At 35.8% G+C, this 15,861-nt stretch overlaps 1 protein-coding gene across 7 annotated transcripts; it reads right to left on the reverse strand.

Annotated features, from left to right (window-relative positions):
• Positions 1-861: 861 nt before the first annotated feature.
• LOC306883023 (AN1-type zinc finger protein 6-like) lies at positions 862-14,612 on the reverse strand. 7 transcript variants are annotated; one of them, XM_079438073.1, is made up of 8 exons: positions 14,435-14,605; positions 11,047-11,262; positions 10,745-10,898; positions 9,389-9,458; positions 7,455-7,540; positions 4,185-4,316; positions 3,892-3,987; positions 862-1,621 (listed from the first exon to the last, which is right to left on the reverse strand). In XM_079438073.1, exons 3-8 carry the CDS (start codon positions 10,887-10,889, stop codon positions 1,473-1,475), a joined length of 678 nt encoding a protein of 225 aa, XP_079294199.1. In that variant the 5' UTR covers positions 10,890-10,898; positions 11,047-11,262; positions 14,435-14,605; the 3' UTR covers positions 862-1,472. The 7 variants fall into 7 exon arrangements, with proteins under 7 accessions (XP_079294199.1, XP_079294201.1, XP_079294200.1 ...); XM_079438075.1 differs by having other exon boundaries at positions 11,139-11,262; positions 14,435-14,593; XM_079438074.1 differs by lacking the exon at positions 14,435-14,605 and adding an exon at positions 13,663-13,788 and having other exon boundaries at positions 11,139-11,262.
• Positions 14,613-15,861: the final 1,249 nt, after the last annotated feature.

The raw sequence follows: 15,861 nt of genomic DNA on the forward strand, positions 1-15,861 counted from the left end.
TTAATAAAATGGGATTAGATACATTTGTTATTTAACATATTTAATTATTGCAGGTTTGCGTCATATTCTTAGTTTGCATTTCATGGTTTTAATTTATTTTGATGAATACTAAATTATTTTGCGAGTGAGATGAATTAATACATGTTGACATTTAGTCTAGAACTACAGTAACATCATGTTCACACAGCATAAATGGGAAAAGTAACTCAGATATTTTCTTGTAAATTAAAAAGTAATGCGTTACTTTACAAGTTACTTTTGAAAAAGTAATCGGATTACGTAACTTGCACTACTTGTAATGCATTACCCCCCAAGACTGTGAATTACTATATAGTATATTTTCAGGTGGAAAGGCTCCCCTTGAACATTTTTTAGTCATTTTTTTGTTGTCGTTATAATCTAATAACAATGTTGTCTTAACGTTTTAAGGGTGTATTTTTCGTAACTATTAATTAGCTAACGTTTCCAGAACACAAACAGAGCCTATTTTGATAAACAACATTGAATAAAATGTTCTCATTACTTTTTTCTTCTTTCATTTCTAACATCCTCTGGCATTACTTTAAGGTTTCATGGTTCATAAATATAAGCCAGGGTTATGTAAAAGATCATTTACAGCACTCGAAAGGCACGTATTGTATCATAATAAGAATTAAGGTATAATCAGTTTGCTAACCACTTAAATGATTTGTACCTTTAAACAACTGTGCACCGCAAAACTAACGGCAAGATATTGCAGCACTGTTGCCGGTCTTATGATGTATTTTAACATTAATAGCATAAACACACATAGAATGCCATTAAACAAACTAGGGAGACTTTTTACTTGGCTAAATTGAGTCACTAGAGCTTACTACAGTGTGACGTGTAAAACTTTATTGAATGAATGCAGTGAATACACAAACATAAATAAAACCGCTCGCAACTTCCACTCACTCTAATAAATGAGCTATGAGGAAAATGTAAATCACAGTCTGTAATGAAGTGCAAAATAACCTGTTAAACCAGAGACCGCAGTTGCAAACATAATTTGTATATTTGAAATTACTTATAAACTTCTTAATTTTTTAAACCAAGGATGAAGCAAATACAGTAATTGATAATATAAAAAAAGATAAGGTTTTATTAAGTAAATAATGTCATTTTCTTTTTTACAATCGTTATTGAAAAAACTAAAATAAAAATTCTGGCTATGGCTTTAACATGCAAGCTTTGTTCAATCACCAGAAATGCACGGTCACCCGAGTCATCTCAGCATGTGAGAACTAAAACCCATTTATTAATGCAACTTAAATTACTAATTATATAAATATTTCAAGGTATACATACCACAGTATTTTGTAAGTAAATAAACTTGAGGTAAAATGAAACAAAGGGACAAAATAAATTTGCGTATGCGTTTCATTGTAGCATGCACAATTCAAGGTTTCAAGGGAAAGAGGGTAAAAAAAAACATCTTTGCAAACTTCAACTCAAATCTTCTTGATTTTCTCCCCAACGATAAGCGGGTTTTCTTTCCTTATCTTCTCTGCTGCATCAGCCTTGTAATCAAAACTACAGTTGTGCACATCTGAGTATCGGTGGATGCTGCAAAACAAGTGTCCGCACCGGCAGTCGAAGCCTGTCATATAGAAACAAAAGCTAAATTAGAACAATATACTCAAGATTTATAAAATAAATCTACACAAATATTTTATACACACACACGCCCCGCCCCAGACCTATGTGGGTCATCTGACATTTCATAAAGTTGATTGATGACAAATATGAGGCAGGGCAACAACTCACTGTATGATGGAGCCTAGAGAACATAGTTAGAATGTCCCTAAAATTCAAGATATTGGCCCAGTTTGATTTTGTGTCTCATATTTACATCATATAGTTAAGCAGTACCACACAAACAATAAGTGCAATATCTCAAAAGTGCAAATGTGATACTGATCTTATAAAACAGTTCAATAAATAAGTTAATATTGTGTTATTTTACACACAATGTTGTCTTTTTTGCTCAATTTTGCCAACGAAAATATAAGACAATTTTTAAAAAAAAACTCTGAGCAACACACAGTGGCATTTCATTCTCTTAATGCACGTTTTTAACGAATTGGGTGAACCATTAGGCGCGTTGGATTTGAAGCGGCTCATCATCAGATCGACCAAAGTAGAGCGAGAGCAATTCAAAAGCATAAGGAGCCGTCTGCTCTCTGATCGCTCTCACAGTACTTTGATGTCACACACAGACGAGTCTGATGGTGATGAGCTGCTTCAAGTCGAACAAGCCTAATGATTCAATGGACCATTCATAAAGAGAACCATTTATTACACTCAGAATGAATCAGCTATTTGAACGAATCAAATGAATGAATAAATAACTCGATGACTTAATCATTAAAACATTTAACACCATCTACTGGCAGTTTTAGTTTCTTACTTAGACTAGGTCTATCATTTCATTAAAGGGGTCATATGATGCGATTTTATGTTTTCCTTTCTCTTTGGGGTGTTACAAGCTGTTTGTGTATAGATAAGATCCCTGAAGTTGCAAAGACTAAAGTCTCAAAACCAAAGAGATATTCTTTATTAAAGTTAAGACTCGACCACGCCCCCCTAAAACACCTTGTTCAAACACGCCCCCACAGGTCTACGTCACGGTGTGGGGAGATTTGCACAACACCGCCTAAATGTATATGTAATGAAAGAAAGCATAACTTTTATTCTCGCTGTAGTATTGTTGCTGTCATCGGCACCATGTCCTGGAGATGCTGCGTTTCGTCGTGAAAGCAAAACTACTTTGTTTGGGCTTCCAAAAGAGGACACAACTAGAAATCAGTGGTTAAGTTGTATTTACAACACTGTTCCAGAACAGTACAACCCAAATATTAGAGTGTGTGCAGCGCATTTTACGAAGGACTATTTCCTGAACCTGGGAGAGTAGCCTACAATGCTGGCTTGCTCAAAGGATGTTTCTATAAAGTGGGGCAATTCCAACTTTGCAAGGACAGTCTGACGCTTCTGACTCACAGCCTGTAAGTATTTTAAGTGTTTTCGTATTTAAAGAATTTGCCACTGACGATTCAAAGTGAGTTTTGAGCTGTGTAGAGTAATGCTTGTTGTTTCTCTGATCACAAATGCAGACATGGTAATGTTTACGCGGCGTGATGCAATGCGTAAAAAGACAGTATAAGTCATTATAATCAGTAATTATGTTCCCACTAGATGCAACAAATGCCTCGTTTAGAATGGGTTTTATTGTTTTTGCGTCATCGTGCCAGGACACGGCATCACAATACGGTGAGGGGCGTAACATTTCCGTCTCACGCTTGAGGTATTCGGCCAATCACAACACACTGGATAGCTGGCCAATCTGAGCACACCTCGCTTCTCAGAACGATGAGCTTTGTAAAAATCGACGCGTGTCAGAAACGCAGAGGAGCAACAATAATGTATAATATGTGGAAAATGTGTTTTTGAACCTTAAACCGCATAAACGCATTACACCAAATATACAAAATCATGTTCTTTTTAGCAACGTCATATGACCCCTTTAAAGAAATAATTTCATATTTCCATAGTAGTAATAATAATAAAGATTATTAAAGGTATAGTTCACCCACCCAAAAATTAAAATTGTCATTTACTCACCCTCATGGTCCAAAAGAGTACATGTAATACATTGTTGAATCAAACAAAACATTTCTTGCTGAAGTTACTTTTTGTAATGCATGCATGTATACTGTAGTCAACATTTGAAGTGGATCAAAAAAGTTAAAAGTTGTCCCAAGACAAGAACACATTTTGGTTTTAGGACAACTTTGATAAAAGGTTTTGATCCACTTCAAATGTTGACTAGTGTATGTATATGTACAGCTTAATGTATAGCATGTGATTTACCAGTGAGCCCGACTTTCTTGCGGCAAGTGAAGCAGCGGTTCTTCTTAGGTCTGGATTGCTCTGCTACATCTGAGGTTTGCTCTGAGACATCTGAGGCTAAGAGTTTAATACAGGTGTCAAAGATTTAGAAATGCTGCTATCACGAACATTTCAAATGGGATTCTATATATCAAAAGTTCTTGGGCAGTATCCAGTTTGAGCCTAAAACTTTTCCTCGGATATTATTGATCAAAACATTCTGAAGAAAATGTGGCAAGCATGACAAAGATGAACTTTCTGATCCTGATACTCACCAGACACTCTTTCTATGGGTTGACAAGTTTCATCAAGCTTCCTCTTTCCTCTCGATATGCAATCCTCCGCTGATGAGCTACCTGCCTTGGACTCCTGGATGTTTCTCGCCAATTTACTGCACGACACTTCTTCTATACAAGCAAACAGTCAATTTTATAATTATTTTAAACCAGCAATTAACTAGGCTGGTGCACTTTGGAGAGTTAACACTTTTGATAATTAACCAAGTAGAACAAATAGACATGGTTATTGAAAGAGATATATATATACAGTGGCTTGCAAAAGTATTCGGCCCCCTTGAACTTTTCCACATTTTGTCACATTACAGCCACAAACATGAATCAATTTTATTGGAATTCCACATGAAAGACCAATACAAAGTGGTGTACACGTGAGAAGTGGAACGAAAATCATACATGATTCCAAACATTTTTTACAAATAAATAACTCAAAAGTGGGGTGTGCGTAATTATTCAGCCCCCTTTGGTCTGAGTGCAGTCAGTTGCCCATAGACATTGCCTGATGAGTGCTAATGACTAAATAGAGTGCACCTGTGTGTAATCTAATGTCAGTAGAAATACAGCTGCTCTGTGACGGCTTCAGAGGTTGTCTAAGAGAATATTGGGAGCAACAACACCATGAAGTCCAAAGAACACACCAGACAGGTCAGGGATAAAGTTATTGAGAAATTTAAAGCAGGCTTAGGCTACAAAAAGATTTCCAAAGCCTTGAACATTCCACGGAGCACTGTTCAAGCGATCATTCAGAAATGGAAGGAGTATGGCACAACTGTAAACCTACCAAGACAAGGCCGTCCGCCTAAACTCACAGGCCGAACAAGGAGAGCACTGATCAGAAATGCAGCCAAGAGGCCCATGGTGACTCTGGACGAGCTGCAGAGATCTACAGCTCAGGTGGGGGAATCTGTCCATAGGACAACTATTAGTCGTGCACTGCACAAAGTTGGCCTTTATGGAAGAGTGGCAAGAAGAAAGCCATTGTTAACAGAAAACCATAAGAAGTCCCGTTTGCAGTTTGCCACAAGCCATGTGGGGGACACAGCAAACATGTGGAAGAAGGTGCTCTGGTCAGATGAGACCAAAATGGAACTTTTTGGCCAAAATGCAAAACTAACACTGCACATCACTCTGAACACACCATCCCCACTGTCAAATATGGTGGTGGCAGCATCATGCTCTGGGGGTCCTTCTCTTCAGCAGGGACAGGGAAGCTGGTCAGAGTTGATGGGAAGATGGATGGAGCCAAATACAGGGCAATCTTGGAAGAAAACCTCTTGGAGTCTGCAAAAGACTTGAGACTGGGGCGGAGGTTCACCTTCCAGCAGGACAACGACCCTAAACATAAAGCCAGGGCAACAATGGAATGGTTTAAAACAAAACGTATCCATGTGTTAGAATGGCCCAGTCAAAGTCCAGATCTAAATCCAATCGAGAATCTGTGGCAAGATCTGAAAACTGCTGTTCACAAACGCTGTCCATCTAATCTGACTGAGCTGGAGCTGTTTTGCAAAGAAGAATGGGCAAGGATTTCAGTCTCTAGATGTGCAAAGCTGGTAGAGACATACTCTAAAAGACTGGCAGCTGTAATTGCAGCAAAAGGTGGTTCTACAAAGTATTGACTCAGGGGGCTGAATAATTACGCACACACCACTTTTCAGTTATTTATTTGTAAAAAATGTTTGGAATCATGTATGATTTTCGTTCCACTTCTCACGTGTACACCACTTTGTATTGGTCTTTCACGTGGAATTCCAATAAAATTGATTCATGTTTGTGGCTGTAATGTGACAAAATGTGGAAAAGTTCAAGGGGGCCGAATACTTTTGCAAGCCACTGTGTGTATGTGTGTATATATATATATATATATATATATATATATATATATATATATATATATATATATACACATACATAAATACATACAAGACAGTTCAAAAGTTTGGGATCAGTAAGATTTTTTACTTTTTTTGTTTAAAGATGTCGCTTATGCTCACCAAGCCTGTATTAATTTAATCAAAAATACACTAAAATCAGTAATATCATGTAATAGGACTACAATTTAAAATAATGGTTTTCTAACCATGGTTTTAATATCCACCTTGTTTTTCAATGTGGAAGTAAGCCCTTTTCTGTGAATGTGCGAGACTTGCAGTTCATTAGCCGCTATAGGGAAATAACAAGAATAACAACAACATGCAGTAAACGGTAAAACTGTTTGCACTACAAGCCAGTGTGTTCATAATTAAGATAATGCACTAAAATAATATGGTAAGACACACCAATTTGCAATACCAAGCAGCAAAATGAGCAGTTTTGTACACCTAAAAACAGCTGGAAGTGAATGAGACCGGAAGCCAGACACATTAAACATAAAAATAATATGGATAGATACTTGAAAGTATAATTTATTTCTGTGATGCAAAGCTGAATTTTCAGCATCATTGCTCCAGTCTTCAGAGTCACATGATCCTTCAGAAATCATTCTAATATGCTGATTTATTATCAGTGTTTGAAAGAGTTGTGCTGCTTAATATGCTTAACTTTTTTCAGGATTCTTTAATGAATAAAAAAAAGAAAAAAAAAAAAAGAACAGAATTTACTCAAAACAGAAATCTCTTGTAACAATTTAAGTCTTTACGAATCACTTTTTGATTAAACGAATAAAATAATTAATTAAATATATAATCTGAATAAAAGTATCATTATTATTATTTTTTAATACTGACCCCAAACTTCTGGTAGTATAATATTATATACAATGTTATACAGTATGCATGGAAAATATTTTTATAAATTAATAAACATTTATAAAAACAAATTGCTTTTGCCTGTAAATTTATGCTAGTTGAGTAAAGCTCATTATTGAGAGAAAATAAAGCAATATGACTAAACGGGTTTCAATCAACATTTGTTAATAACCTTTATCATTAATCTCTTATAAACAAATCTACCTAATTAACAAACAAGAGCCTTATGATCAGTAAAATCAGTAGACATACTAATGTAAGCCAGTTAAGCCCTGGAAAAAGAAAACAGGGCTTTAATCAAATGTATCAAGTAAACTGAGCACTTATTGGCTTGCTCTCAAAGCAAACAATCAGACGCATTTGGAAGATGATGTCTGGCTCTTTCTATGGAGTTTGACAGAGCGTTTGTCTCTTTTTGTGCCATGGTAATCTGCTCAGTGTCTGGTTTTGGAACAGGGGGGGATGTCATAATAAATGGGTCAAAGTGAAAAAGGGAACGTACCTGGTGTTTTCAGGCCTGATTGAGCTGCTGCTGAAGCACCTTCTTTATGTGTAACTGCTGCTGGTGTTGGCGTTGAAAAACACTGACTGGAGAGGATGATGAGAAAACATTGTTGTGTAACAAAGTGAAAATACCTACCAGTTGTGTAAAACTTAGAAGTGGGTGTTATAAACCTTATATCACAGTACGAGTAATTTTATATCACTGCTGGAAAGTAAATGAGAAATTGTTCATACATTTAATAACCATGCTGTAATGCCTATTTGCGGATAAACCAATAGATTAAAGGGGTCATATGATGCTATTTTAAAGATCATTATTTTGTGTATTTGGTGTAAAAGAATATGTTGACATGCTTTAATGTTCAAAAAACACATTTTTCAAATACTGTACATTATTGTATGTCCTCTATGCCCCGCCTCTCTCAAACGCATCATTTTCTACAAAGCCCCTCCTTCCAACAAGTGCAGCCTGCTCTGATTGGCCAACTGACCCAGTGCATTGCGATTGGCCGAATACCACAAGCACGAGTCGGAAATGTAACGCCCCTTTACATAAATCACGAGCTTCAGCTTTCAAGTTAGTTTTATCCGTTCTAGCCCGAAAGGGGTACAGTCGCATGACAGACACGGTGATGATGCTCGTATGTATTTTCAGTACACTCTGCTGTGATGTGACCCTGTTCCCCTCACACACACACGACACGTTACGCACAAAACTACGCATTTGAACAGCCAATAGCAAATACTTGAACTAATAACAAAACAGACGTATAGTCGTTGATTCAGAAGCGCCAGATTGTCATAGCAAAGTTGGAATTTACCTTTTTTTTCTCTTTTTTAGAAATAGCCTTCGTGGACAGCCAGCCGTGTACTCTCCTAGGTTGACGAAACTGTCGTCTATAAAATGCGTTGCACAGATTCGAACATCTTGGTTGTGCTGTTGTGTTGTAAACAAATCTTTACCAATGATTCCTAAATGCATCTACTTTCAGAAGGCCAAATAAAGTGCTTTTGCTTTCGCCTAGAAACACACAGCGTCTCCCTGACATGGCTGCATCAACACTACTGCGGTTCCTGAAACCACACCTTCTCTCTTTGCGTGAACATTTGGGCGGCATTACTCAAATATTTCCACATCGTGACGTGGGGGTGTGTTTAAATGAGCCGTTTTAGGGGGGCGTGGACAAGTCTTAACTTATAAAGAATAACAGCTTGTAACACTCCAAAGAGAAAGGAAAACTTGAAATCGCATCATATGACCCCTTTAAATACACTACAAAATATTAATAACCATTAAAATTGGGTTCATTTCAGCTAGCTCCCACGGCAACATTTCTCATTTTTATTTGGTTTAACAAAAGTACTAAAATAACTAAAACTGAAATTAAAAACAAGACGGACAAAAAAAAAAGAAAGAAAAAAAAACAATTACCAAAACTATCTAAAATTAAATTGAAAATGCAAAACCTAAAAATAAGTCTAATTCAAAATATTTATAAAAACTACAGTAGTACCTTACTGCTTTAAAAAAAAAAAAACAACAAAAAGAAAAACTTATTGGATGAAAAATCAATAAAAAAACTATTCATAAATGAAGTCTGCCATCAGCACAAAAACAGCTTGACCTTATGTAATATATGTAATACCTGGGTTTTACACAAAATAACAACAACAGTAAAACTGCCCACTGATAGTCATACAAATATATCTATTGTTACATAAATGGCAATGCAGAATCTGCTGACACACTTCTACCGCATGTACAGTCAAACCACTCAGTTCTAAAACAGGTTCTCTTCAATAAGAAAGGGACCTTTTCTTACCCTTTTGAAATAAGAGTTGCACAAACAAACTACATCCTATGAAATTGAAATGACTTAAGCAACTGTTATGAGAAATGATGAAAGGGTGGTAAAGAGGAAGATGTTGTACCGGTTTGGTTCATGCTGTGACGTCGATGGTACAGTCATAGATTCTCCTTTACTGCTAAGGCTGGAAGACACTGCAGGCAATGAAAGAGCAGGAAACCCAAAATGTCAACACTTCCACTTTAAGCTCTCCTTATTCTTCAGAAGCTGATAAAAGTAACAGAACAAGTGAGAGTTTGTTTTTTGAGACGTTTAAGTATAACACTACTGTGTCCAAACCAGGCATGATGGAACCAGCAGACAAGTTTCCAGTGGTTAAATGATGTTGAGAATAATTAAATTAGGGTAAACGTACCCATTAAGCACACTTCCATTTTTGAGATCAGATTATAAAAACAAAAAATAATGTATCATCCTACTTGATATCTTAATCAATTGACTTGTTTTGTTACTATATAGCTCCTATAATTTCAAGCCAATCAGATCATTATACACTGAGATGTGCGTTGACTCTGTCTGGCAGCCATTTTGAAAGCGGTCTAAAAACTTTCACCAAAAGAGTAACCCCTTAAATGTGTATTTTTTTAGATGTTTAAGCCTTTACTTTGGGTAAGTTTCACTACTTTATTTAATCGTTTGACAGAAAAAAAAAAAAAAAAAAAAAAAGTACCAGGGTTTCCACAAAAATATAAAGCATCACAACGGTTTTCAACATTAATAATAATAATAATAATAATAATAAAGGTTTCTTGAGCAATCAGGATATTAGACTGATTTCTGAAGGATCAAGTGACACTGAAGACAGAAGTAATGATGCTGAAAATTCAGCTTTGATCACAGGAATAAATTGCATTTTAAAATATATTAAAATAAAAAGTTATCTTAAACTGTAATAATAATTCAAACAATTACAAGTTTTACTGTATTATTGATCAAATAAATGCAGCCTTGATGAGCACAAGAGACCTTTCAAAAATATTATAAACATGTACCGAACTTAAACTTCTGAAATGTAGCATGAAATCGAGCAGCAATTAAACTACCAACATCTTGCCATTATCGTCCATTTTTACTTTCTTAAAAATATGATTCTGATCTTATCATAAATGATTCACGATAAGCATATTTCAAAAGTGTCTTTACAGTCCATCATGAAAACTTAATTACTTCCTCCACCTTTGAAAAGACCTACCTTTTAATCACAACCCCCTCTTAATTTCGTAACCCATTTGCAAAGCTAACTCACAAATGTTACATTAACAAAGTAAAAGAATCTATGCACAACATTTTGGGTTGACATTAAAAACCAATCAACACCATCTCCTGATGTGATCAAATACCGTTAAATTCTGATGGTAAAATAGTACTTGCCAACACAGAAGAGTTTGAAATGGGTCTTTCTGCGATACATCTGACTGACCTGGATCGCTGGACCTGCCGCTGTTGTTCTGTCGCTGTAAGGAGTCTTTGTAGCACACCGAGCACATGCCGTTATTACGCGGGTTCCCGTAAAACCCACAACCATTGGAACAGAGCACTCGTGTCTGATTGGTCTCCTGAGCCATATCCCTCTCCTGTGGACAGAACGGAGAGAGAGAGAGAGAGAGAGAGAGAGAGAGAGAGAGAGAGAGAGAGAGAGATCACCATTAAAAAAATTTAGAGGCTTAATAATAAACCTAAATGCATGCATGAGATGAGATGAGAACCAGTGGTCCGTTTCACCTTAAAAGAGCTCTGAGTCTACGATCTGTGCTTTGACTACTGAGTGTACGGCTGAATTAGGCTTTGTGCAGATGTTTGAGTGAATAAGACACTTATCTGATCTTCCTCTGACATGTTCTAACTGTCTCTCTGCACCTGTCTGTAAGAGTCTGTCTCTCTCAGACTACCTGTGCGGCTGTCTCACATTCATACAGTAAATCAAGCGTCCTCGCTGTGCTGAAAGATGGGAGAATAGGGCAATTACAGACAGACTTATATGCAGACAGACACTATGGATGATGGATAGGTGGAAGGACAGACAGATATAAGACAGAAAGACAGATGGAACGACACACAGACAGAGAACAACAGAAAGATAGAATGCTGGATATAGACATATATAGCCAAGATAAAACGATGGATAGATGGAACAACATAATGACAGAAAGACAGAACGATGCACATGGAATGACAGACAGAAAGATAGAATGATGCATAGATGGAATAACAGGCAGACAGACAAGAAATACTACAAACAAATTACAAATGCCATTTAATTTGTAATTTTATTAAAATTATACCATGATTTCAATGATGTTCTTAAATACACAGTTTCTGCATTTCACCCATCTAGGTCCACACACAGCAGTGAGTAGTGAACACACACAAAGCAGTGGGCAGCCATTTTTTTTGCTGCGGGGAGCAATTGGGGGTTAGGTTTGCTCAAGGGCACTCAAGTCATAAGTTTTGAGGGTGGAAGTGAGCACTGTTCATTCACTCCCTCCACCTACATTTCCTACCGGTACCCAAACCAGCCACTTTCGGGTTACAAGTCCAACTCTCTAACCATTAGGCCTGCCCCAACACCAGGAACAATACAGCAAGAAAAAATACAGTCAGTACTGCTTCCATGTTGACTTTATCATTACATAAACACTCCAAAGAGTGAATCCAAACACAATGCTTCAACATATCAGTGTTTGTGGTTAATGTTCAAGCCAAAGAACAGCTTTAAATCAACTTTCAAACAGGTTTAAGATGGCCCAAGTGCTGATGAGAAAGAGAAAGTGCGTAATTCTGATGTGATTGTTAAAAACTCAAAGTTTCTTCAGATACTTATCAAAACGGATGTGCACACAAACATACACTGTCTGGCTAATGTACAGTAAGCCGCTGTGCTCACATGTGTTGCCCTGTGACAGGCCTTGCACTGGATCAGATACAGAACAGCTCAGATAAGTCACTCAGTGATCCTGTTGCTCTTGTTGGAGATATACGAAGGACACTGGCCAAGAAAGACCAAGAACATATGCCACAAACCTACAACACAATGACCATTACAGAACACCTTGACAAACACCACAGACACCAAAAATAATTGACAAAATAATGAAAATAAATGGAAATTATGCATCTTAATTTGGAATATTTTGTAAATTAATGCTTTGATATGATTACTTATTGGTTAGAGTCAATTTAAGCATCACAACATTATTAAATAAGAATAACTATTTGTTTTGAAATCTGCTGAAGTCTGTTTGAATAAAAAGATGTGATGGTAATTTTAGGAAAGAACTTCTAGGGTCTTATGTTTGAGATAAATCCCCAAGTTGATGGGGGATTTCCTACATTGAGAAAAACAAATCAAATGCATTTAACAAATACAGCAGAGAACTGCACAATAGAGATCAAAAACAAAGGAAAGCATGCAGAATACTGCTCAAGCTTTAGGTTCGATATGAACAAACTGCTAAGCTTAAGTATTCAACTTTGGGGTCCCACATTTTAAACAACGAGGCTTTACTTGTACTTTACAGAGGGAACGGAGAAGTGGACCTAAGGTCAGAAAATTCTCTCGTTCACACCTGAAACTGACATCTGTCTCAGGTGATCCAACCACATTCAATTAAAGCCAGGATCAAATTTCTTTGTAATTGGATTACTGTGGTCAGAAGCAAATGTGACTACATAACAACAGGTTTGAATTGAATGCATGATACATATTTACTGCTGCAATATAATTATTTAACACTCTTCATATACGGAGTGATCTTTTCACCCCATATACCAGCTTTTTTATAATAAAATCAGTCTTTTGCGAAAAAGAAAACAAAATGCTCTGCAGTACAAATGACTGCTTTTGTTCTATTAGGTTCCAGAATCCATTTGGAAACTGGAGTGCTTTATATGGCATTGCTGTTAGGGTTGACAGTGTCTTTTAACTTATGGGGAAAATACAATCACAATGGGATAAAGATAAAGAAGTGCTTGTGTGGTAAAAGTGTTAACAGTTCCCTTAATAAATAACCAGATCACATCTTCACACAATACTCTAGTAGTCTTTTAAGGTAACATCTGTGACATGTCACTGTTTAGGACAAAGAAATAGAAGTAAAGTACACCTACACTCCTCTTAAATCACAAGGAGTTTGTTTCATTATCAATTAAACCGACTGACTACAACTAGAACTCACAGCAGCTGGATCCTAGCACTAAGATAATCAGGTTTCCACGGTAACTTGCACTATTTACACTGTCCTTTGTTTAAGCAATCGTGTAATAACAATGGCAACGCCGACTAAAAGCAGATTTCATGGTAGTATGTCGCCTATATATCCATACGTTTGCCTTCCTTACCTGGTTAATGGTTTAAAGTGAGCACCTCTGTTTATCTTGTGCGTAACGTCGCTAGCTGTTTAAATGAAAGCTGGGCATCGTAAAACACATCGAGTAATAATAGAACGGGTTACGTACACGCCCACTGAAGCGCTATTGGTCGCGTCCTGCAAGCCACGCCCACGTACATCACGAACCGATTCGTTTTCGCGAATCGGTTCATTTGAACAGTTCGTTTCAAACGAATTTCTGAAGTGGATCCGTTTTTGTGAACTTGTTTTAAACGATTAATTTCTCAGTCATTTTTATTTTATTTTACACGTGTTTAAAAAAAAAAAAAGAAGCTGAATCAGCACTCATTTGCAGCGACTGCTCTCAATATATGAGACTCTTTCAAATGTATTAACATCACATACTTCCCCGAAGACATAAACTGTAACGTTAGTTTTAACAGCTAACGTTAGCATATGTTTTTTTGATCTAGTAGACATAAACACACACTGTAAACTAACAAGCAATATAGTAAAAAATTAACTAGTAATTCACCACTGTTTACTTTTCCAGCTCCCTTAATTATCTCGCTATTAGCTTGCTAACAGCTAACTTACGTTACTCGTCTTCCAAACTAACGGCTATCTGCTCCCGTACAGACACATTAATAATTGTTCGGTGAGTTTAAGGCAAGCTTTAAGCTGTTGGCTAAGCGATCAAATACAACAACAGGTTTTATTCATGTCAAGTTGGCTAACAGATCACAGCTGATTAAACTGATAACACCCGCATATAAACTCACCTCCGCACTCCTGGCGACTAAAGTCTCGATGTCGCTGGATTAGAAGAGTTTGTTTTATATTTTTATTGCACTATTATAATAATTATAATGTTATGTATGTTGTAACGTTAGCTAGCTTCCCTTCCCCCGTCGAGTAACAGCCTGCTTGTTAGTTCTGACCAGAGACTGATTAACCTCCCCGGTGACGAATCATCGCTTTACATATTCATTCTCATATTTATTTATTTTTATTTTATATATATATATATATATATATACACAGATTAACTTTCTTTTTGGACTGGTTGTTTCCAAAAAAAAATAATAATAAAAAAAATATATATATATATAATATATATTGAATAGACTTATTACGGTACTCTTTTAATTTTTTTTAAGTTACTTTTAGAGTTTTAAAATTACTATTTTGAACAAACCAACTATTATACTGCTGAATGTAGTTTCTATGTGAATTATTATTATTATTATTAATACATTAAATTTATTGCAGGACTAGACATGAACAAAATGTTTTTAAATTTCGTTTGTTAAATTCTAATCCTTCAATGTAACAGTTCATATAAGAAAAAATAAAAAATAAAATTTGTCAGACATGAAGAAGAATCATTAGATGATACATTTAATCCCACAATAGTGACCATAAAAAGGTTTTCATTTATAAAGCTTTAGTGCACTTCCTGCAGATATGGAAAAAATAAAGGGTCTCAATGAAATATGTGCAGTTTCACACGATTAGTGTTTCATAAAACACGTTTACCAAATAAGCCAGGTTTATTTCAGTTAGTCTGATGTATTGTCAGTTGATTTGGTTCAAAATAAGTCTTATTTGGTAAACTTGTTTTATGAAATAGGCCCCAGAGCAGTTTATTTCCTGTTTGCACCTTGCATCAAAGCTCTAAAACGAACGGCTAGTAAAGTATGTTAACATAAATATATGGCAAAGAGTGTTAGTACACATTATCTTTAAGGTGTCTAGTATTAATATATGAATTCCTATACGTTCAGTTTTGTTGAGTGTGGTCATAGAGTGAGTAAACATGGTGGGATAACAGTGAACGTAGGTATACAATATAAAATACAATTGCAGTTTTAGTGAAAATTACACTAAAATGTTGCAATGACAAAATATTGCACTAAAAATTAAAAGTTTAAATGTTACAAAATATTTACAATATTGATGTTGTAATACCGGTAGCACTAATATAAAAATTTGATGTTATATTTTACAAAAAAGTAACAATTTTGAAATGCTTTGATGGTTGTATTTAAAAAAAAAATGTTTTTGTCTTTTATCTCAGTGTTCCTATGATGCATAAGTTATTTTTTATGCATAATAGTAACCCTAGAATGTGATCAAACAGTTTAAAATAGCTGGGCTAAGATATATAACAATTTTTATGACTGCAGAAATATGTGATTTCAGTACT

The sequence above is a fragment of the Barbus barbus genome (genome assembly GCF_936440315.1).
Source record: "Barbus barbus genome assembly, chromosome: 2".
NCBI classification, from domain to species: domain Eukaryota; kingdom Metazoa; phylum Chordata; class Actinopteri; order Cypriniformes; family Cyprinidae; genus Barbus; species Barbus barbus.